Genomic DNA, 25,876 nt, shown 5'->3' on the forward strand with positions numbered 1-25,876 from the left:
CAGTCCTTAGGATGTCAAAGATTGGTCTGACTTGTGCTTTATCATAACTATCATTCAAACAAGATGGCTTATGTTAGCCTAGTGTTGCTTCCTCCAGTTACAAAAACTCACAAAAAGAAAAAACAGAAAAGATCCATTTCATGCAGTAACCCATATTCATGTGACCCTTTCTCTTCAAGTTATATAATTGCTCTGAATTTGCTTATTTTGCATCCAGGAAAGATTTCAAATAGAAATATTTTAAGTTCCAATTCTTTCTTGTAATCAACTGCATGTTTCAACATTAGATGCTATGACCTCTATTTGCAGACAGCTTTGAATTTAAAACAAATCACTTTTAAGTCAACGTATTTGTCCTAAGATACCTAACCACAATGTACAGACATTCAAAGGATTTAACAAAACATCTCTGTTGTCGCTCTGAATCTGCTATTGTAAAAATGTATTCACAGATACCTGAATCAGATATTGCAGGTAAAAATGGCAGATTAATACACACTTCCCTTTTATTTCTTTTTATTTTAAAATACAAACTCTGCTATTTATTTTTCTTTAACAGGTACCAAAGCCAAGAATCAAACACAACTTTCACTAACATATTTTATTATTGCAACATGAGAATTTTTCACTTTTTATTCTAAGTATTCCTCATGGAATTAGTAAAAATATTCAATCTGATTGTAAAGGATAATTACCTTCACCTTCACTTTGTCATCTTTTTCTATTAATGGGTGGAAAAAAACAATATTAATGTTGTGACGACCGATGACCACTATACACTTTAATGGGATCTATCCTGAGAAAGCCAAATGTAATAAGGGCTCTTCCAACTCATGATCTCATTAAAATGTTTGCTGGCAACAACAGTCAGAGCTGGATCTGATATGCAATACAACAGTCCCAAAAAAACCCACATCTTGGGGCACCTGCTTTTCCTCTAGACAATGTCAGTCCTTCCAACTAATGTGGTCATTGTGCAGCAACAAAGATTCCTGTATTAGTCTAAGTTGTAAACATTATCTTAATTTACATACTATATATCAATAAATGCCCCCATTACTATTAAACTACAAAAACATTGTTTTCCAAGTTTTTCACCAATTTTTAAAGCTTTCATAAAAGAAAAAAGGAAAAACTGAAGTACACAATCAAATTAATCAAATAATAGTAATATTAAATGCAAACAAATACTAGGGTTTGTTATCCACATACTTACTTGTGACCCATTTCATGGGCAATGGTAAAAGCAAGATTCAGACCATTGTCCTCTGCAATTATACATTTTCGTTTCTCACTGCACATTCCACTCAGATATGCTATACCTAGGAAACACAACCACCAGAGTAAATTATTTTTTGTTATCAATAACCATACATATTATGGCATTATTGATCTCAAACAAGCCTGAAACCTTATTGTGGTCAGAGTCATGCAAGTGTATAAACAGATAACTGACAAAGCTTTACTTACTCATAAGCCAGAATGACTGATTTTAGCACAAAATTTGGTAAAAGATAGCAAAGAAATAGCAAGCAGTGGTAATATTACCTGATAGTAATATTACCTGATTACATAGACTGCAATGTGCACTAAACGTATTACTTAAAAGTGTTGCTAGGTACCTTAGTAAGATGTGACAGAACACATATATGAATATTGAAGCCACTACTATGCAATACCTAAGTTTTCAAAATGTAGAAGCCTGACTGTTAGGCTTTTGAGTTCAAGTTCAGCTCTTAAAAAGTGAAATGTCTGTAATTATAAAAGTTTGAGGAATATGTAGCTTAATTTGGGTAACGGTAATTTTTTTTTCAGATCACAAATACATTTAGCAGGGACTTATTGTCGTCACTCGTTTGAAATTTCGGAGTAAGCAATCAAAACACTGCTTCAAGTGTTTGGCCTTCTTCCCAGGAACATCCTTTCAATGGACTGGTGCCCTCTCAACCAACAGGTTTGCTAGATGTTTGCATGTAAAGGTCGAGTTTGAAACCTTTGACAGTGTTTGAAATTTAGTAATAATTTGCATTCTGTGTTAACAAGATAAAAGTCATTCTTCTTACAATCCAAGTATTTGTCAGTCTGTGAGCACAACGCCTCATCCACAACATGGAATTCAAGTAGTAACCCCATCACTAGTCTAGCAGTGTTGCTCTCAACAGAGCTGGCTGAAAGCTTCTGGACACAGAACTCATGTGACAAAAAATGTTGTTCAGGACTGAACAAAACAATCACAAATCAGATTTGAATAAGGTAGAATATTTCAACTTTCACTATTTCTTTCCAAAGAAAGGAGAAAAAAAAATGGAGCAGGGGTAAAAGTAATTTAGAATACAAAAAAAAAGGCAAAACATGTTCAAAGCAAAAAACCTGAAGTCCTTCAAATGACACTTCATGCTAAACATAGATATTTATATTAACTCTACTGAAAATAAGAGAACTAAGAAACACTCTGAAATGTAATGTTTTATTTCAAATGTTATGATCCACTGGCTGAAATAAAAATAAAAATATTTCTAAAACCATTTTGTGCCTTGTAGTTCCACATTCATATACATTTTCTTTCATATTTTGATGACCAAACTGAAAAAAACAGAGCTGCTTTTAACACTGTAGCTCTAAGCAGTAGAGCTGGTAACAATACCAGAAGAAGCAGACTTCAGAGCCCTGATTTCAGCCAACACAAATGAATGTACAAAGTGCTGAAACAAAAAGAGAAAAATTACTCTTGCCAAAAACAAAAAAAAGACAAAAACCAGTGCTGCATTTTCTAGTGCTGTGGGGATTCCTATTACTGTAACACAAAATGTTCAGAAATACCTTTCTTACTGTGCTGGGGTAGGGTTACTTTTGGCTAGGGTAGAGTTAATTTTCTTCACAGTAGCTGGTAAGGGGCTATATTTTGGATTTGTGCTGGAAACAGTGTTGACAATACAGGGATGTTTTAGTTATTGCTGAACAGTGCTTACACAAAGTCAAGGCCTTTTCTGCTCTCCTCATATCACCCCACGAGCAAGTAGGCTGGGGATGCACAAGAAGCTGGGAGAGGACTCAGCTCAACAGCTGACCCCAACTGACCAAAGGCATTGCAGACCATATGGCATCACGCTCAGCAATAAAATTAGGGCAGAGGTTGGTGGGGGGACCACTGCTCAGGGACTAGCTAAGCATGGGTCAGTTGACAATGAGCAACTGTTTTCATTTGCTTCACTTGTCTTTCTTGGGTTTTATTTATCTCTGTTATTTTCCTTTTCATGACATTATTGTTATTACTACTACTACTACTACGATTATTATTAATTATTATTATTATTAATTATTATTTAATAGCTCAATTAGTAAACTTTCTATCTCAATCCACAAGTTTTCTCACTTTTATCCTTTGGATTTTCTCCCCCATTCTGCTGGGGCGAGGAGTGAGTAGCTGTGTGGTGCTTAGTTGCCAGCTGAGGTTAAACCATAACATTCACTGATGATGGCTGTCCTCAGTTGGCTAAAACTTATTTGCTGAGATCTATAGAAAGATAATTCCCAAACCTCCCTCTGCCTGTTGACACTGAGTACTAACTGAAAACTGTTCCGATGCCCTCTAGTTTTTTGTAGGGAAAAGAATTCCCTTAGCCTTCTTTTGGCCTCTAAAGTAGTAGATTCAAGTACATCAGCAATATCTTTCCATAGAAAATGAGTACTATCAGTTGCTGCCTACTGTCCTGTCTGCCCCACAATTATTCTGAGAGAACTATGCACATTGCAAGTTCCATACCTATTCTGCAGAAGAAGCAGTCAGCAGTAGTAGGCATTTTCAACAATATTCAGTATGTATTACCAATAATGACTTTATGCTTGGCATTCCTTGAAGGGAATTGATTATGTTTGACCTTTCAAAGTGTAACATAAGAAATGTAAGACCTATATTTCATTTAGATGAAATTAGATTTCTAATTCTAGAAATGTCCAAAAGTACCAAATGCAATTAACGCTTTATGACTTTCCCTCTATTAAGCAAAGTCAACCTCATATGTGAAAGCCACATCCAACAGAAGCTACTGGATGTAAATCAGTGAACTACTAGCCATGAACTAGTTTCATGTCTTGTCCTTAGCTATTAATTTCACATGTAGAGAAAAAGAAACTGACTTCAGTAAGCAGTTGCTCTTGCTTAGTTGTCTCTGCATTAGGTAAGGGAAGGAATTTCTTCTTTAAATATATGTATGTTCATTGCAGCTTCCTGTGGCTTATTAACACAGCTGGAACTGCTCCAGGGTTAAATCCACAAGAAAAAAAAAAAACCACAAAAAACAATGAACAACTGTTCCCTTGTTATGATTAAGGTATTCCTAGTGAACCCCATGGTCTCAACACACAGCTTCAAATTAAAACACTTATGTTCTGGTTTTGTTAGTGAGGGGGGGCCTAAGGTGGTAGCTTCTGTAGGAAACTGCTAGAAGTTGCTCCCCTTTGTTCAATGGACTCGGCCAGACCTAGGGTGGACCCGCTGCTGGCCAAGGCCGAGCCAATTGGTAGCAGAATGTCCCATGGTAACACCTCTGCGATAACGTATTTAAGTAGGGGAAAACAGGAAAAAAAGAAAGAAAGAGAAGATGTGAAGCAGCTGAGCGGCGGCAGAGAGGGGGAGGCGCGAGCCTTGTGGGCCTTGCAGGCCTCTCTGGCCTCCCGCCTGGCGGCCGACTGGGCCTGAATCAGCCCAGCCTGGCTGCAAGAAGTGGAGAGGAGATGAGAAGTGAATAAGATGTAAAAAGGATCCTGAGAGACATCTACCAGCCTGTTGCGAGAAACGGCTGCTGACGCCAAGGTCAGTTCAGGAGGGGGAGGAGTAACGCAGCTCCTGGCCAAGATTCCCCTGCGGCCTGTGGTGATGACCATGGTGGAGCAGGCTGTTCCCCCTGCAGCCCATGGAGGCCCACGGAGGGGGCCACCTACAGAGATCCACCTGCAGCCCGTGGAGGACCCCACGCCAGAGCAGGTGGAGGCCTGAAGGAGGCTGTGGCCCGTGGAGGGCCCGCTGGGACAGCCGTTCTAGAGGGACTGCACCCCGTGGAAGAGATGACCCACGCCGGAGCAGTTTCACGAAGGACTGTGGCCCGTGGGAGGGACCCCACGAAGGAGCAGAGGAGGAATGCGAGGAGTTCTTCCCCTGACGATGATACAGCGGCGTAAAACAACGCGTGATGAACTGACCGCGACCCCCATTCCCTTTCCCCCCCCCCGTGCCGCTCGGGAGGGGAAGGTAGTAGAGATAATGTTAAGCCCGGGAAGAGGGAGGGGTGGGGGGAGGTTATCTTGTTCCCTGTCTCATTCTCCTGCTAATTTTAGAAATAAATGAATAGTTTTCCCCAAGTCGAGTCTGTTTTGCCCGTGACGGTAACTTTAAGGATTTCTCCCCGTCCTTATCTCAAACCTTGAGCTGTTTTTCTTATATGATCTCCTCCTATTCTCTCGGAGGGTGGGGGGAGCGAGAGACAGACTGCGTAGTCTGGTCCTGATCGGGGCTGAACTACGACAACTTAGTATCTGAAAAGTGTTGGCTAGAAAGCAGTATGTCTCATTGATAATTTAAGGAAGGATCCTGTTATTTATCTATAAAGAAAGCTGTGTTTTGAAACAAAAAAGCACTGAATGAATACATGCCAAATGTAAAATATTCCGATTACCTCACTCTGCAGATAACTACTTCTGAAGTTAATTCAGAAGTAAATACATGCAATATCAATTAAGAGAGTAAAGCTTTTTCATTGTGCCCTAGAAGAATCACATAGGAGTTCAGTTTTAAATGCACGAATATGTTATATTCTCATTAATCTAAGCATAGTATGCTCCTTGTTGCGCTATCTATCCATCAGTAAAAATTGTCAAATTTGACCAGGATGAAAAACAGTAAAACAGAACAGATTCCCAGTGCCTGCTGCATTCCCTGTCATCTAGGTAAAATAATGAAGCAACTATTACTATGGAATGCACATTAGATATAATATTTTTATTAAATCACTATACATACAATAGATATTGCTTAAGAACATACTACGAATAAAAGTAATACTTATGTATTAAATTTTCTTCTAAAGTTTCTACACAAAGCTTCATAAACTATAGTATAAAACACTGATTAAAAATAGCTAAATCTGAAATGGATAGAAAACAGGCAGAAAAATTTGAATCACTAACTTTCCAAAAAAAACTTTAGCCTTCAGAAGGTGCCATGCAGCAATACACTCCTGATAGCATGACCTTAATTTGAATTATTGATGATGCACAAATCTAGCAAGCCACTGCAATAGAAACATAATTTAATGTCCAAGTACACCTTTGGCTTTTGATTCAAATGTAAGTATTTTAAATTTGAACTGGCAAATCAATGGGCCTTTGAGCATAAATGATACTACTTAACTGGACTTGATTACTAATCTAACAAATGATTTTTTTTTTAGCAGCCCAGATGCCTTTCTTAAGAAGCAGGAGAAAAAAGCTTTCCACAGAGCTGAGACTTAAAAAGTCTAATTAGCACAAGCTGCTCTGAAGAGAGTTCCAGACACTGAGGTCTTCCAGGAAAAAAAAAAAAAATCTTATCAGTCATCAGTGAATTAGCGTCCCTTAAACTCCACAGCAATTGAAACAACACAGTTAACAAACAGGAATCTCAAGCGTAAACAGAAAAGTCTAGACATTTTTTTTTTTCTTTTTAAATTGAGAGATATTGACAGGGATGATAACCACACCTGTACGTTTGTGTGTACAGATATACAAATACACATATATTATGTATGCAAAATTAGAAAAAAAAATGGAATAAAACCAAATCAACTTCTGCTGTATTTTACAGAAATGTAACTCAAATTTTAGTCACCTGTTTTGTCAGTTTGTCATTTATATAGATCTTACAAAAACTAACACTTCCAGAAAAATACTTCATCAGTAACTAGTAAGTCTGTGATTTTATCTTTCAGAATAGACTCCTAGGCTTATTCTTCTCCCTTTAAACAAATTGCTGCACTTTAATCCTTAGAGTGGGAAAAAAGTTTAAAAATTGGGAGGGCATGTCAATGTATGCCATACACCCATGAACTAACTCTGACTGTGTGACTTTACAGTTTTAAGTTCTTGTACCTTATGAATGACCCACAGGTGTTCAGTATGTTATTACAGGGATGGGATGGCAAAACTTCTGGAAGATACTAATTTTCTTCTAAAATGCAACTCCATGGAAAACACTTCTCTCAAAATGAACACACAGACAGTTAAGTTAATTTCCCTGACTGTCCACTCTTGGCCTTTGTTGACAAGTTTTGTAGGGATCCCTTGACCTAAACACTACATCCATACTGTCATCTTTATCAGCCACCAAAGCATTTAATCTCCAAATCTGGGTATTCCTTCTTAACCTGCTTCAGAGTTTGGGTCTATAACATGTGATAGCAAATAGCTCCAGAGTATAATTGTGTACAACAGTACATTTTCCTCTTTCTCTGAAGACTGCTTAGGGGGTATTCTAACTCAAATCTAAAGTTCTACTGATATCTTCAAAGCCATCTGTGCCTTCCTAGATCTCTGTCAGCTATCTCAATAACAAATGGAGAAGCTCTAGCACATTTAGCAATTCCTCAAGCAGAAGACAACCATACCTTTATGATATCTTGTAGCCCTCTGCATAACTTACCTTCTCTTGTTCTACTACAGTCTTTATTTCAAAAGTGGTTATAAACAAAAGGTCAGGTGTACCACAGGTCAATACATGTCCAGCATTATGTTTCTTCTACTGTAGTCTGCTCTTTCCTAGTCAGTCTTAACAGTCACTTTACTCAGCTGATCACTGAGCTCACATTTTCAGGGAACTGTCCACTATCATTCTCTGATCACTTTCCTGAGTGGCAGCAAAGCCCATAGTTTCACACGTATAAGGAAAAGACTCATTATTTTTCCTAATGCACGTTATTTTGTATTAGGCAATACTTAACTTCATCTGCTCTTTCACTGTTTTTTCAGTATCACGAATATCTACAGTTCTTTTCGTCACTTTTACACTGAACTATCCAGAATGCTTCAAACCATATGAAAGCATACTCAGGCCTCCACTATGAAGCAAGGCAGCTCTGAAATCAAAGAACACCTCCTTCTACTGTAAAAAAGCTGACAAATAATTCCCATGTCTTGTTTTTTACATTTCAAGCAATATAGAAAAAAAATTCAAAAAAATTTAAAGGAAAAAAAGCAACAATACACTGTAACATGGCCACTGAGTACAGCCACTATACTTTTTATATCTTTTAATTGTCTTTTTTTTTAGGCAGGGGGAAAGGCAAAATCACCAAGTGGAAAACTTGTCCACAAAAATCCATATGAACAGAAAGAGACAAAGATGCAAAAAAACCCTGCATACTGGAAAATAAAAATAAAAAACACATAAATTGAAAAACAAAAGAGTCCCAACTTCCTTTCCTTCACATTTGACTTTAATTTGCATCTGTAATCTTGAAACAGAAAAAAAAATTGGTTAGATTTTATATAATTGACATTATACACCACATCCTAAGTCATTCTGTCTAGAAGAAAAAGTGAAAAATCACAGTGTATGAAGTAGTGTGCAATAAATATTTTCTTGCTTCATATTTTCTTATACTATTAATATAAAAGAAAAATCTAATGTAACCTTTCTAAGCAATATCTCAATCTTTTTCTAAGAAATTGAACTAGCTTGATCCATTATTCTAACTTCCTCATGGCATGACTTGCATAAACAATTTTTCTAGATGTTTGTTTAACATGGCACAGAAAATTATTAATAATCTTGATCTACATTTGTAAGTTTAACTTTTGGACAGAAGTAGGAAAGTCTATTTTTAGGACTTACCAATAAAGACTTTCAATGCTTAAATTACACACGTAAATTGTAAGAGTGCCTTCTGAAAGCTTCAGGGAACTCTGCAGTGTACAATCAAATAAGATGTGACGTTGAAAAACAGATACCTCACTTCTTTGGCAACAAAACTGAATGGAGCTTTCCAAAGTAAAGCGGAAGCTTTTTACTAAAAAGTCAGAAACAGATTTCAAGCTGAGAACGCATAAACACATTGATTTTGAGGATATGCTTTTCACCGATTCACTGGACAGAGATAACAGATAGTTTGCTTTGAATGAGTATCACATGTCTCAGATTAAGGGTTGGTTCCTATTTTGTACCATAAAACTCCATTTCCATACACTGAGAAAACCCTTGCTACTCTACAAACAAGATGGGGAGATGATGACAGTGAACACAGTGAACGCTGTGGTACCCCACAGAAAGTATTTTTAACAACTCGAACTTTCTTTCTGTGTTTTCCAACTTGTTCTACAATTCTGCAGCTTCCTTTGCAGGTAGGCAATGTGACAATGTTGTTTCGCAGACTTTCAGGCTGCATTTGTAGCTTTCTCTATCAGCCTCCTCTAGCAATCATATTTTTTCCAGGGGCAAAAATGAACAGGGAACAATATTTGTGTGGACTAGCCATTTCGAGTCCTCATCATATCTAAGCATATGACACTTCTCATCTTGGGATTAATTGTAGCAAAACAGGAATAAGAATTTACTCTTCACAAAGAAAAGCTTTTGTTATTGTCCATTACTTTCTCAAATGCATATACAGCACTAAAAAGACCATTAGGAAGAAACATCTTTTCAAAAATTATGCTAGATGGAAAAAAAGTAGAGATTGAATTCTGCTTTTCTTTGATAGAATGAAGCCTAACCTAGAAGCTAAGGAAAGACTGCTGTTAATCGATCACTACAATGACTAGAAGATACGTAAATTCAGTCATAGATCTTCCTGTTTCTTGTTTACCTTTGTGACCAGACACATCACTCCTCCATATGGGCACATACAGTTGTATAAAGTGTTACAAAGTGGTATATGTGCGCATGCTATGAAAGCTGTGTCTATACCTTTGACTAACTGTCTCTACATTTCTATGTACAAATATATAAATTTTTCTTTTTTTCCCCCTCTTTTGATCCTTATTTAGCCCATCTTTCATTTTTATTTGCCACACTTACTTTACTTAAATAAACTTTAAAAAAAAAACAAACCTTTTTGTGTCTGGTCAATAAACCCCTAAAACAGAAGGACTAGATGAGATAGGCAAGAGTGATGTGCTTCTGAAGCTGAGGGAAGGATATAGGGAGCGACTGACCACAACTGTTGGAAGGAAAGCTGAACTTATTTCAACAGAAAAAGGACTGGAGGGTTTGTTTTAGATAAATGCCTGTATCAGTTCAGTGGATTAACTGCTTGTGTAAATGTTTTTCTCTGAGTTAATCAAAAGAGTGTGAATGGCTTCTTGAGTTAGCCAGCCCAGCAAGCAGTAAGTGGGTATGTTGCTGAGCCCAACAGAGATTACAAAAAGTAAACAACTGACAAAAGGAACTTTGAAGACAGCAATGGGCTTGAGCTGACTTTAACTCACATATTCCTTCCTGGCACCTAGGGATGCCCAGCATCATGATGGTGAGCATATAAAGGTCAGTAATGGGAATCAGAGTTGGACTGCAATCCAACTGTATATTGCAACAGATACACAGTGATTTCACTGCATTGCTGCACCACTCTGCTAAATCAAAATCCCATGTAGCATCAAGTGTCTTCAGATAAGTTAATTTTGTTTTAAACATTAAACTCTCCTCATGTGGAATATCTAACAGAGCTTGGTCAGTGACTATTGGATTTTGATACTCTTGCATTTCATTGCTCCCCACAGAGGATATTCTTTCAAAGGATGGAAGCAAAAGTAATATGGATCATTACAGCATCCATATAGAATCAGCCTTCTGTAGAATTCACTTTCTTGCCTATTGTTTTCAGTCTGAGTCAAGTCCTGTTCAGTTGCTGGAAACTAATAATGTGTCAGAGCATAGGGTAGCTCTTGAACCTGTCAGGAAGCAAGCAGGACCCCTACAAATGTTTTGGATATAAAGAGGCTACCTGTGTAGGTAGAGGCTTAAGAGTGTCACACAAAAGCCTGAGAGTTGGAGGCATTCTTGAAAGTGAGAAATTTTCTGTGAAGTTGTTCAAAATGAAAAACCTTCAGATAGGTTTAAAAGTAAACCTTCCATTGTAAAAATGGGGAAAATTACTATCAGGCCTACATATTTCCTTCTAGAACTTTTTTTTTTTTTGAGAAATAAAACACTTGATATACAGGAAGAAATATCGTAAATTATTAAATAGCCTGATGAATATTGGACTCATATCTGGTATTTGTCCATTTAAAAATCTGTAAGGAATAGATGGCACAGATTTACTGTGTATTTAAAAGCAGTTATCTTCCACAGAAAGAGGAATAAGTTAATTTTCTAGCCCAGTAAAAATACTTTGTGCAAAACTTCAGAGGCTTGCAAACTGAGGCTTCAGCTACAATACAGCTTTAAAAGGAAAAGTAGGAATCACAGACTCTAGATTAAATTCAAAGGGAGGTACCTTTGCCAAAAAGGCAAGTGAAATTTTAGTTTGCCAGGAATACCAGAGTAGTACAAGAAATTGCAATTTGAATACTTGCTAGCATTAAGAAACACAAAGTGATTTCATTTTATGAAGATGGCATTTTCTAATAATTTGTTACAGCTTTGCTATTGTATACTTTCTCGCCACTGCCAATTCTTTAAATTATTACAGTTTTTTTTACCGTAAGCACTATTTTAAACATACTTCTATAAAAATACATACAAAAAGTCTTGGTTGATTTAAAAACATTTTAAATGTCAGGAATACATTAAAAACTCCCAGCATTTTATTTTAAAGTATATTTTTAAAAAGCCTCATCATTTAATGTCAGGGCGCTGGTCCAAGGAAACAGGAAGCACAGCACACAGAACAGCATGTTTATGAAAATGCTGATGTAAGAGCAGGCTTTAGACTTCCAAGGGAGTTATGTGCCATATAGGTACTTTGAAACTTCCCTTCATTTTCAAGATCAGTTTTGAGGTAGTCTCTATATTCTAAATAGAAATTTTACATAAATTATGTAACCTTAAAAAAATTGTGCTGATTTGAGTGTATGTCATTTCAAAAACACTAAATGTTTCCCGTAATTTGTCAAAAAAAAAGGTAGAAAACACATATTGCACTCCTATTTTAATGCAAATGCTGTATTTTTAAAACCATCTCTTGTTTCTTATTGTGCTTCTGAGAAAATCTAACTCTTCCCATAAGAAACAGAATGAAGAGATGTTATCCTGCAACACAACATGGGCCAATTATTCACCACAACTCCTTCCAATGCTATGAACTGTGACTTCACTTTAAGATGTTTTAAAATACTATAAGCCTACAACTCCATACTTGGTTCAAAATATATTAGCATCACAGAGTAAAATATAAATACAGGCTGGGCGGGGAATGGATTGAGAGCAGCCCTGAGGAGAAGGACTTGGGAGTGCTGGTGGATGAGAAGCTCAACATGAGCAGGCAATGCGCCCTTGCGGCCCAGAAGGCCAACCGCATCCTGGGTTGAATCAAGAGGAGCGTGGCCAGCAGGTCGAGGGAGGTGATTCTCCCCCTCTACTCTGCCCTGGTGAGACCCCACCTGGAGTACTGTGTCCAGTTCTGGAGCCCCCAACACAAGAAGGACATGGACCAGTTGGAGAAGGTCCAGAGGAGGGCCACGAAGATGATCAGAGGGCTGGAGCACCTCTCTTATGAGGACAGGCTGAGAGAGTTGGGGCTGTTCAGCCTGGAGAAGAGCAGGCTCCGGGGAGACCTGATAGTGGTCTTCCAGTACCTCAAGGGGGCCTACAAAAAAGATGGGGAAAGGCTGTTTAGTAGGGCCTGTTGCAATAGGATGAGGGGTAATGGTTTTAAAATAGAGGGGGGTAGATTTAGATTAGAAATTAGGAAAAAATTTTTTACGATGCGAGTTATGGAACACTGGCACAGGTTGCCCAGAGAGGTGGTGGATGCCCCGTCCCTGGAAACGTTCAAGGCCAGGCTGGATGAGGCTCTGAGCAACCTGATCTAGTTGGGGATGTCCCTACTCCTTGCAGGGGGGTTGGACTAGATGACCTTTGAAGGTCCCTTCCAACCCTAACCATTCTATGATTCTATGATTCTGTATACTAGAGGTAATAAAGAATTGTGTCACTCCATCCAAATAGTGAAAATTTTCACCCAGGTGCTTATTTCTCTTCTTGTCTTCCTGACATCTGAGTTTCAATTCTCACATTCATGAAATGCGCAGTTGCTAAAGTCATTCCCATGTTCTGTACACCTATGCACATTGCAATGCCTTTGAACTCACCTCTTGTCTCATTCCATCAAATCTCTTTTTTTTTCTGAATACGCTTCCAAGTCTTGTGTAACATTAATTCCTTTACCAATTTGATCTACTCATATCACTGATGGATGCTTTTCCTATTCTTACAAAGATTCTAGCTTTGATATCCTATTAAGCTGATTTTCCTATAATTTAATTTCTGATGCCTTCTTCCCATTGTCCCCACAGTATCCTCTGTGCAACAAATGGATATGAAATCACTCAGGAGACTATATAATTTTCACTCTAACATACCTTCTTTAGACCTATTTTTATTTCTACAACAAAATATGAGAAAAACAAGACTGTCTTGCTTTATTTTGAAATTTATTTTGTTATACCCTTAGTATGGAAATGTCACTGTGTTGTAAAAACACAAAATTGTTCCTTGCCAAATAGGGCTTTGGCACAGTAATACACATAATTTCCTCATTTTCTGCAATCTGCGCGATTCCTGTAAAACATTTCTCATGTTTTCATGAGATAATCAAGCTAAAAGTGATAAGAAAGTAATTATTTTCCTGTTTTTGAGAAACAGTAAAATTTAGGATTTTTTTCCTTTTCTTAAAGCATGGTGTAATCTGCATTCTCTTTTGTATGAGACAAGGGGCAGCTAAGGGGATTGAAAGAGGTATTAGTCTGCTTTTTGTTTGTTTGCTTTTTCAAATAATCTCTTACTCTGTGGTCAAAATTTTGAAGTTTGTGACCATTAAGTTTTTAATGTGAAGAAATTACACTTTGTTTCATTATGAGAGAGATGCACTATAAGAAAATTACTGATCTTGGGACTGCTTATAGCAGACACCAGTAGCTCATCTTCTAGGAAAAGTGAATTAAATAGCTGACTGTTCCTTTATACAGAAAACACCGACTATACGGGTATAGCTAGCTTAACCTCTACCTTTCTGACAAAAGAACAAAGGCAGTGCTATCCTGAGAAGAGTCTTCCATAATGCCTCTTTTCAGCTAGAATTATTTAATTTAAAATTACTACTGTTATCTCCAAATATCCATCCTGTATTCCATCTTCATTAGTGCAACCAAGCATATATTGTTTCGTGCTGTATTAGCACATGTGATGAAAGTGGTTATGCTAAGTAAGAGTTAGCTCTAACTGATTAGCAGCCCAGCTTTTTCCTGCACCTGATAAGCTTCAACATCGTATCTGAATGTTCTTGCAAACTGTTTCCAATTCAATTCTTTGAGTTTGTTGGAATGGTCCTCAAGAAGTTTCAAGTCTATAAGAGCAATCTGAAAAGGCTGAGAGTATCAAGTGTTTCTTCTTCCAGGAATCCATTATCCAAACTACCTTTGTAAAGTCTGCAATATGTGAGGTAATCAAGAACTAGCGGAGGCTCCTGTATCTCACATGTGCAGCCACTAGACCCTGACCAGTCCCTGCTTCAGCAAGCTGAGTAAAGGATGACTTAGTTGACGAGAAACTCATGTTTTATACAACATTGGTACCATAATCCTGAGAACATAAAACCTTCATTACAGACTGAAAACAGAAACCCGGAAGAAGAAGTTGTTGCCATTTAAGTTTCACAGAAGGGAGCTATGAGATGGATTCAAACAGAAGATCTGACGAAAGGCATTTAAATGAAGAGTGAGCCTTGACCCTGTTCCTCTGTTCTTTCCTGCTTGTATTTGTGCAGCACTTTTCCTTGTATTTTGACAACAGTTAGATGCACTTATATGGATTACCTGCAGTTCTCTCTACAAATATGGAGCTCCTTTTGTTTCCTCCTCAGTGAAAGGACATATGTATCACTGGTACCCATCCCATTATTTAAAATTCGGAGAAAGATACACATTCATTATACAGTCTATCTAATTCCATTATGCTGATGGGTTTTTTCCACTATATAGCTACAGGACACAGAAATTGATGCATTAGTCACAAGGAGCTACCTGGTCTCTCTAATTTTGAAAAATCTTCCAATAAAAAACAGTGGAATTTTTCAGTGCAAAATACTATACAGGGTTGACTACTCTATTCAAAAAAACAACTTCGCAAATGTTTCTTTTGAGGGGATGAAAATTCTATACACAAGCATATCTACCAAGAGCTAAGCACAAGACTCTAATATTAGAGAAATGGCTGGCTAGCTAGAGAACAGGTATACCTTATTTTACAGTTACATATTTTGCATGTCTTTAATTTATAATGTTTGACACCAAATTTTAGTTTTTGTTTTTAAAATTTAATTGTAATCATGATACATGAAATGAAGAGTAATCCTTTGTACAAGCTAATACAGAATATATATCAGTATTATGGCGTATACAGAGTAAATTATTATCAATGCACAATTATTTACAGTTGCCAACCCAACAATTTTATTCAGAATGTACACAAGATTTCATCTAAATGTTTTTCACATAAAAACAAGCTATACAAGATAAGTACTGAAGTTGTAAAATCCATGAGACAATGAAAGACTTTTTAAAGAGCTTACAGCTGCTTGGGCCAGATTCAGTTTTTCAACACTTTGGATGAATAAAATGACACAGGACATAATTTACTGTTCAATGTAATGACAAAGTCACTAAATCACTCATTTGTTTATCTCTTGTGATATGATTAGTTAAAAATGTAAATTTTCTGCTGGTGAAAGAATTTTTGCCAGCAGAGACTTGAGCTTAGTTAAGCCATGCCCACTCTGTCCTCTGGTTTGTGTCTCACCACTCTTCCCTAGCCCTGAAATGAACACCTCTTGCATACCATGCAGTATTGCTCTGATGTTTGACTGATTTTTCACTTTTAAATCTGGCATGTGTAGCTGAAGGATTCATATATGAAGTTAGAAAGTACACACTATTCACAAGAAAACCACTAATTATTGTGATAATTAGCTTGTAATTTCCTTTTGTTTTCTTTAACACAAAGCAAATATGCACCATATAATTCTATAGATTCCTTTGTCCTTACTTGAGAACGACTTTTTCTGACAGACACAGAAGCTTTGCCTGTGAAAGAAATCAAAGTTCCAGCTCCAGGCACAAATATTCTAAATGCTATTCAGTGTAATGTTAAAATTCTTCACATATAGTGAGTCTCTCTACATTTTAAATCCCTTTAAGACAGAATTTTAGATGCCTCAGGTAAGTTGAGATTAAACACAGAAAACGACACAAAATGAACACAAAAATTTACCTAGAAATGAAGTAGTATAATCTGCAGAAAATGACAAAGTTATGTTATATTTTCGTAGAAGGAATATGATTACACAAGAAATTATGAAGAACTGTTGATGGTGTTGCGGCATATTACAGGACCACTTACTGAAGTCAAGAATCAAATCCAGCAATTGAGCATGTAGTTGACTTTGCTGGGATTATAACATATGTTAAGAACAGTCATAGCCATGTCGCCTAAATGAGAAAAAGCACAAATGAACGTATCTGAACTGGAACATGCAACAAGAATTGGACATGGCTCTGAATGGATGTATTACTATAATGTAAGAAAAAATAATTGGTAACCTCAGAGATACTTCAAGATAACCACAATCTCTGAAAAAGTTTATTTATTTAGTAACTGAGGACTGACTGCACATTTAATACTATCTTAACTATCCTGTATTTATTTTTCATTTATAACTATTATAAAAACAAAGACTATTAAAGAAAACAATAAATACCAACACTATGAACAAATACACTAAATTATCCTGCATGTCAAATGTGTTAGACTGTTTCATACTCAAAAATTATTATTCCTTGAACCAGAACATCCACATTTATTTAAAACTTACTTACAGATTTCATTGTAAACTTTTGAAACTGGATGTAAACATAAGAATTAACATTCCAGTCTTCCGAAATACATTCCAAGGCCCTATTGTTTCCTAAGACAGATTGTTAACACATACTTAGGAAGAAAGCACTAAGTGACTTCTGCTGTATAATCTGAAAAATAAAGATTTTTTTTTCCCTTCACTTCCAGCTCTCTAAATGCATTGGCTAACTACTTCAAAGGAAAATAAAAGAAAATAAAATAAAGGAAGGAGTTGCCTGAAGCAGTTAAGTCCTTGGTCAATTGTTTAAGGAAGAAAAGACTTGGTTTTTAAGTATAATAAGTGGCTAGTGATTAAAAGTAAGCCCAGTGATTATGAAATTGCCATCAAGAGTCCATTTAGAGAGATTTATTCTGTGTTACCTTAGTACTGTTGAGATTAATTAAGCTTTAAACACTTAAAACACTGGAAAACACAACAATCTAACATGTTTTAACCTAGTTATTTTGTGTCTGAGTTACAACACACCCTGAAAACAAAGGCTGGTATGAAAAACTAGCTCTCTGATCTCAGTGGAGTGTTTCCATTTAGTCCAATTCAGTAAAACAAGCGGCAAGGTAAGGTGGAATTGCATCTTCAGAGTTATGCTGGAATCAACAATCTTAATAATTTTTAAAACTGAATTTCATAAATCTAGAAGAGGAATAAAGCTGAGGTTTGCAATAGTAGACGTCTAGATCTGATGACTGATCACATGTAGTGTAGTCCCACATTCTTCTGCTTTCCTGAGAAACTGTACCAACCACGCATAACTAATTTGACATTTCATGGCACATAAGGTAGACTAAATTCTATTTATTTGGGGTTTTTTTTTACATTATTGGAATTCACATCTAACTAGGTTCTGCTTTGCTGTACTTATGGACATGTAATTCACTCACAAAAGCAAGTTTTATTCTATAGACTGTAGAAGTAAAAATTTCCCTGATGATTGAAAAAATCTTGTGTGTTAAAGGTATTTGTGTACCAGGTATACTGTACTATCATATGGATATCATGTCCTAGGGAACTTTTACATTTCCATACTTCTACATAGCTCATATTATACTAAATAAAACATTCTAGCAATGACATAGGGGAAATCAATGCTCAGAAGCGACATGTGAACATTGTAGTTACTCGGGTAGTTGCAGCTACTGGATACACATCTAAGCTACAGTACTTTTAACAAAAACAAGAGCTCATTAAGTGGAATTGAGTGAGATCTCTATGGCCAGCTTTTGCACAAAAGCACTTAACAGACGCTCCTGCTCTCACTGTACGCGGTTTTCCTTTATACAGGAGTTAGTGAATTTATTATCATGATCTTGCTGCAAAAGAGAATGTTGTATAAATGCAAAATTTTACGTGTGGTAAAAGTTATATGAATGGCTTAGATTAGGTTACACACTGCAAATCCCCACAGGAAGTCATTTGCAGATTAAATGGTGAACTGAGTTCTCTGAGTGCCAGCAATCTTACCGACAAAAATTATCTTTCTTTTATATGGGATATGTTTAGAGTATCTGCTGTTCAGGACAGATTTTGTATGAGGACTACTACAGGAAAAAAACCTCAAAGTTTACAGTGCTTTTTTGCAAATTTTGTGCAGCAGCAAGCTGGATATGTCAGAGAACATTTTTGACCTAGAAAGTTTAACAGCAACGCCTCCACTGAGAGAAACTTGCTGTGGCTGCTTCTCCTCATCCAGTCTGGCTGCTCAACTGCTTGTGCTCCCACTCTGAATTCCCCGTGGCACCCAGTACAGTAACATTCACAACAAAAGAAACAAATTTAATTACAGTAATGATGAAAATCAGAAAAAAATGCTGGTTGCAGTAGTCAGCTGGAGGGCTAGGCATACATCTCCAGGTATAAGCAACTTCAGCCAACAGAATTTTAAAATAGCAACTTCAAATAGTGTTTCTTTTTCCCCCTCTACTCTGCCCTGGTGAGACCCCACCTGGAGTACTGTGTCCAGTTCTGGAGCCCCCAGTGTAAGAAGGACAGGGACCAGTTGGAGAGGGTCCAGAGAAGGGCCACGAAGATTATCAGAGGGCTGGAGCACCTCTCTTATGAGGACAGGCTGAGAGAGTTGGGGCTCCGGGGAGACCTTATAGTGGTCTTCCAGTACCTCAAGGGGGCCTACAGATGGGGAGAGACTGCTCCGTAGGGCCTGTTGTGACAGGACTAGGGGTAATGGTTTTAAAATAGAGGGAGGAAGATTTAGATTGGATATTAGGAAAAAATATTTTACGAGGGTGGCAGAACACTGGTACAGGTTGCCCAGAGAGGTGGTGGAAGCCCCATCCCTGGAAACATTCAAGGCCAGGTTGTATGAGGCTCTGTGCAACCTGATTTGGTTGGAGATGTCCCTGCTTCTGCAGGGGTGTTGGACTAGATGACCTTTGAAGGTCCCTTCCAACCCTAACCATTCTATGATTCTATGATTTACTTAAAACATAACACTTTTCACTAATATCCAACTTGACTGTGTGGAATGCTAAAATGTTCCAAAAAACAGATGTACGCATACACCTTGCAAAACTCATCTTTCTAACCTCCACTGATTTTGCTCTCTAAGCATACCTCCCACAGCTCCCCCTGCAAGACTGACAGGAATCTCAACTCCCCACCCCCACACCCTCTGCTATATATAGAGTAGGACCTATACAAACATTCTGTACTGCTTCCTTTGTTGAAGTAGTTCTAGGCCACTCCCTATTTTCAGGCCTATCTGTCTTTTAGAGAAACTCTTCCCAAAAATGCATGTTAATGTTAAGACATACTGTAAACGACAGGTCTCAGGGCTTATGGATGCCTGTTTGCGTTGACCGATCAGAAACCTCCCTGCAAGTGTCAACAATTTAATCACCTACAGTATTGATTTGTAACTGCCTTAAGTGTGTTTCCTCCACAATTGTGCCTCAACAAAAGAGAAGAAACAAACAAACAAAACGTTTCTAGTGAATAAAAACAACAGAGGGCCTGGTTAGTATCTTCCTGAAAAACAGACACATGCTTCAGGATCCAGTTCTGATAGTCACAAGGCCCTGGAAGAAGGGGAACAGACTTTCCCTTGTTTCTTCATCCCATTTAAGCCAAATACGCCCACTGAAAACACAGTGGCAGCACCTCTTCCCTCTTTTCTCTTCCTCTGGAGAAACACAGTGCAGGGTCCAGTAACGCGGACCTGTCTAGCCGCAGGCCAGGACCGAACCGCAGGAAGTGTTAGAGAGGCAGAAGGACTAACCCTGCCTACAGGGCTTGCATGGCACAGGCTCCTCTTCTGCAGCACACAGAACAGGTACTTGAACCGCTATAAATTAGCAATATCCAGTGCCCGCAGGAGTTCAGCCACAGTGGCATATGGCTTAGCAGGAGGGACTTCACCCAGCTTCTCAGCAAACTGTTACCACCCCCCTAGCTACTTAGGTTAAGGGCAGCTACGCAAGACTACAACAGAACGATTTTCTGGATAAAAGGGGGGACACCCGAAGGATACAAATGAGGAAGAACAGGTAAACAGACTTCTTAAGTTAACTTCTGCAGTGCTGCTGCCCATGTTCTGTGCAACATCTTTGGCTGCTTGTTCATTGCTAACAGGCTCTAATCATTCAGCTTCAGTGTTTCCAGCATTAACCTCCATTGGACAATGACAGCCTACCTAAAACCCTATTTCTGTTGCATGTCTTAATGCATAGGGCTGGACTAATCCTTTGTCCCTGGGGACAAGTTTTGGAGGAAAAAGCCAAACACTTTGTATTAAAGATCTACAGCTTTCACATTAGAAAAGAAAAGTAAATAAATCTACCTTTGGCATTTTGCTAAGTTGGATGGAGGATGTGTTCTTTCACTTCATTTTGTTTCGTGGTCTTTATTGTGTAGACATTTGTCTGATTCCTCACCGGTCATTATTTGTCTCCATGTTATTTAGACCCTTTGTACAGAATGAAGACCTGATGGCGCCTCAATTTTTCACTATTGTTTTTATCTCTATAAGAGTCTGTTACCAAAGTTAGAAATTTATAATATACTGTATTTGTACCATCCCCCTAAAACAATCTGATGAGTTTTTAAGGGAATTCTGTTTAGAGATGGTCATGTCAGCATTTTATTGGAAAATGCTTTCTAGTAAACAGTTTAGGTGGAAGCACGTTTTTGGGAAACAATGTTCTTATAGCTGATGCTTAAACTGAAAATGGTACCTGAAAATACAGGATCAAATGACACAGTATCAAGTTTTAAAAATAATCTTATTTTTTTAAAGGAAACTCTGCTCTTTTGTGATACAATAAGATACAAAATATTGTTTGAAAACAGCATTTAATTACTTTATTTCCAGGAGACCACAATCAGAACATTGCACTTACACTCATCTGAAATCAATGAAATCCTGGAAACCATGTCTTTCATACAGCAACAGGAAAGCTCCATTTACTATTTCTGAAACGTCCTATTACTTGGGAATTTCAAGCAGGACTAAGAGTATAAGCACATGCTATCAGCTTTAAAGGAAGTGTGTGCAGAACAATATAGGTATGTCAGCCAGAGATGTATTTTAAAGAAAGAAGCCTCACTCAGCTGCAGTAAGAAGATAGTATTGAAACAATCAGCTGAGGTCAGCCTACTTAAGGCAAAAGCTATCTTTGAAATTACTCATAATTTAGATATATTAGGTCAAATGGAACTCAATTTATACATGCTGAGAAAATTCCTGACCTTCCTTTGACAGAGGTATTTTTTTTTAACTGAGTGCAGTAAAAGGCTTACGGTAACTGAATCTGGAAATACTACTTTTTTGTTTTCCATTTTCTTGCAATCAGTGTTACTAGGACATTTTATTAGCCGTCATAAATCTTTAAAAACATTAACTATGGTCACAAGATCTTACATAGCACATGTGCTGTACACCTGTGGACTTCTGACAAGAGATGAGAGAAGATATTACCTGAAGAATCAGATAGCATAAGACAAGGGATAATATAAGGATTCAGGAGCTTAGTGTCTGATATCTGGAATGGTCTACCTTCAATAAAGACTTAGGAAAAAAAAAACCAGTTACCATCAGGAACTGCAATTAATATTCACTATAGGATACTATGACTAAAGTAACAACTTTCAAATAGCAGAATAGAAGATTTTTTTTTGTCTACAAATTATTTTCACATCTACATGTTCTTTAAGGATAAATTTACTTGGAGCTTTACAACTTACAGTGATATGACAGCATACCAACATTTTGTATTTTCTTAAAAGCCATAGCATAGGCACTTTGTAGACAAGGTAATAGGCTGAACAGAGAGAAAGAACATGCTGGGTTCCCTTCCTGATTCTTCCACTTGCTAATTCATTGATCCTGTGTGTGTTATTCAGTCTGCCAGTGTTTCCAGCTGTAGCAATTATGCTCATTCCTATGCCTTGTGAAAAACATTTTGAGATTATACTGCTGCGAGAACACTACTATGCATCTCTGAACATTTCCAGGGCATGAGAAGCTCTCAAGCACCCGGCTAGAACCTCTCCCTCAATCTAAACCTGCAGCTTTTGTTGCACACAGTGAGCTGCATGGAAGCTACAAACAAAATTTTACAGCTAGTTAAGAAAATAATCACAATTTCCACTAAAGACAACTGCATGTTTGTGCTAAGGCTTGCTAAGTCATTTTGCTGGCACAAGGAAAGACTGGAAAAGGAGACAGTGGGATGCTAAACCAAGGCAGTGCGCAAGCTCCAAGCAGAGCAGTCCCAAAAAGGACAAGGCCTGCTTAGAAATAGTCCTTCCCTCACTTCCTGCAGATTAACGAGGCTCCAAACAGATGCCAACACAAGTATCATTTTACAATCTGCCTGTGCCTCTAACATTTCACACTAAGAACTCTCTATTATACTGTTTCTACAGGAGACATTAGCTAGCAGCAAAAAACAAATGTAATCCAAAAGAAGTAAATCTCAGAGAGTCAAAATCTTCATTGCTGCAGTACGCAGTTTTGGGCCCCTCAGTACAAGAAGGACACTGAGTTGCTGGAGCACGTCCAGAGAAGAGCAACAAAGGTGGTGAGGAGTGTGGAGCGAGTGGCTGAGGTAACTGGGATTGTTTAGTCTGAAGAAGAGGAGGCTGAGGGGAGACCTTACTGCTCTCTACAGCTACCTGAAAGGAGGTTGTAGGGAGGCAGGTATTGGTTTCTTCTCCCAGATAACTTGTGATAGGACAAGAGGAAATGGCCTCAAGTTGCAGCAGGGGAGGTTTAGGTTGGATATTAGGAAACACTTCTTTACTGAGAGAGTGATCAGGCACTGGCACAAGCTGCCCAAGGAAGTGGTGGAGTTACCGTCCCTGGAGGTGTTCAAAGAATGTGTAGATGTGGCACTTTGGGACATGGTTTAGTACGCATAGTGGTGTTAGGTTGATGGTTGGACTTGATAATCTTGGAGGTCTCTTCCAACCTTAAGATTCTATGACTCTGTGAAGGCAAAAACAAATGTGCATACACTTGCTTCAAGAAATAGTTTTCCTATACTTATTTGTTAGCCTAATCCTTGAAGAGAGTGAGAAACTCTCTCTTAATTTCCATCTGCTGGTACTAAGGTTTGGGCAATAGTCCACTAACAAGTTACCCTATGAATCGCTGCTCCTTTCAGTTACTTAAACATAATAATACCAGAAGAAACATGCACAAGAGGAGTACAACATGTACTAGCCCCCAGTTTACATTTTGTGCCAATTCTTTTATCACAGACTTAATTTTCTGAAAATTGATAACTGAACTATTTCTTGTATTTTTCACAAATTCTTTGAGACATTTACACTCGTAATTTTACCTGTCTACAGCACAAGAAAAAGAACAACACTTCAAATTGTCATAAATTCAAAGGATAAGTCCCTCTGACTAAACTAACAGAACCTGTTTGGGGGACAGAAATGCCATGACCCCAAAACCCCATTTGTCTTCTGAGGGAAAAGAATCTTCGACAATTACAGATCTAAACCATTTTTTTCATTAGCTAAAGTAAATTTAATGTGTATATAAACACCTTCTTACTCTCCTATCCCCAGACATGCCCTCTGTTTGTTTTAATCATTGGATGTCTCTAATGATCGTACAGTAAAGCAAGGTCTGATCCTTAAGCCACAGAAGAGCTGTGAGTGGTGCAGCAACAGGATCTCACCTCTGTGCAGGAGTAGCAGTCAGGGAGCACACACATGAGCAGAACAGCAGGGGAAAAAAAAAAAAAAAAAAAGTAACAATAAAAGTGTGCTGCAGCCAGCCAACCAGAGGAAGCTCACTTGGGTCTGGTAGATTTTGACCCTGGAACAATTGTCTCATGATTTTCCATCCAGAAGGAATGTGACAGCATCTGTCACAACTGACAATGCTGAAATCAGAATAGCTTAGCTGAAATAAGTTGACTTGGGCTGACTGATACCACATGAGAGCCTAGCTTATTGTTTCACAGTAATGTGAGATTAGTCAAGGAAGGCATTCTAATTCCTCTAGATCTACAGTGTGAAGTAAGAAAGCAGACCCACAACTCCCCTAGCTAAAGCATAGCTTTCCAAACACTTCTATCAATAGTATAATATTTAATAAAGCTCTGAAAAGCATAAAATAAAGATATTCTGCTTTGTAAACTTCAACACACTTTGGGAAATAGGATAAAATTCCAGATCTAATTCTTCTATTTCTGCTTACTTTACAAAACAATCAAATATGAAGTATTAATACATTTTGTGCTTGATCACCCAGATAGCCAGAACTCTTTTTCCTGATTAAGAATGTAAAAATCGGACAAACATTCCAAATCACTTTTTCTGTCCTTATGGAAAAAAATTTTGTATATTTGTCCCCTTAAATACTTTTGTGAAGGAATATTTGGAAGATTGTATGTACCATGTATTTTGTTTCAAAATCAAGAATGAAATTATATATTTTTATGGCGTTCTGACACATGTTTTTGATTTTGAGTAAACATTTTTTTTCTGGTTAACAGAGTTCTTGGTTAATGTTACATTTAAACCATTAAATCTTCATATAAATCACTGTTATTTTAAGAGACAACGAAAAAGTACTAATTTAATAGTGCATAAGCTCTGTACTTTTAATGCAACAATACCAGAAGCACAGAGAAATGTATTCTTTGCCACTTAAACACATGAAAACTTTGTCTATATAACAGAATACTGGCACTTACGTAACCTGGCTTAAGTGGGTACTGATGTCCAGTCTGAAAACTGAGTCTTGGCATTTAATAAATAAACAATAAACCCAGTATTTGTCTGTTTAGTGTCCATCACTGGGAAGAACTATGATCCAGCATGACAATCCTTTCCAATAATGAGGTTTGTCCTGTAAATGTTCCCTTCTCATGACTTTCATTTCTGGATTGTGTAATGTACTACAAAGATCACCTTGACTGCCTCACGTACATGTACAGTTATATTAACATTTCACAAAGAACTGACTTGCTCCACTCTTTATAGTATATAGAACTCTGTATTGTGGTGTATTCTTTTGGGGTTTTAGGGGCTAAAGGAGGGGCAAGCTCTGGACAGCTGAGAATTGTACAGCTGATATTACATTAGCATTTTTCACCTACTTTCTTTGGCAAATTCTGTCATTTACAGTATGTTAAACATCCCTGGAATATGCTGTCTCCTTTTGCCTATAAACATGTTGCATGAAGATCTACAGTAAGATAGATTTTAAGATGAAATGCTCTTCTTTACCTTTCAACGAACTTTTACTCATTATACAATCTAAGACTAAAAAATCACCATTTGAGTTTTCCTAGGAAAAT

At 37.5% G+C, this 25,876-nt stretch overlaps 1 protein-coding gene across 1 annotated transcript in view; it reads right to left on the minus strand.

The window, feature by feature from the left end:
* Positions 1–25,876, minus strand: part of ADAMTS19 (ADAM metallopeptidase with thrombospondin type 1 motif 19) — a 150,432-nt gene that overhangs the window by 72,365 nt on the left and 52,191 nt on the right. Inside the window, exon 8 of the mRNA XM_086770465.1 lies at positions 1,217–1,322. Within this exon, the coding sequence (XP_086626591.1) occupies positions 1,217–1,322 (106 nt within the window). The remainder of the gene's footprint in view (positions 1–1,216; positions 1,323–25,876) is intronic.

Source organism: Chlamydotis macqueenii, chromosome Z (genome assembly GCF_036417535.1).
Source record: "Chlamydotis macqueenii isolate bChlMac1 chromosome Z, bChlMac1.mat, whole genome shotgun sequence".
Taxonomy (NCBI): domain Eukaryota; kingdom Metazoa; phylum Chordata; class Aves; order Otidiformes; family Otididae; genus Chlamydotis; species Chlamydotis macqueenii.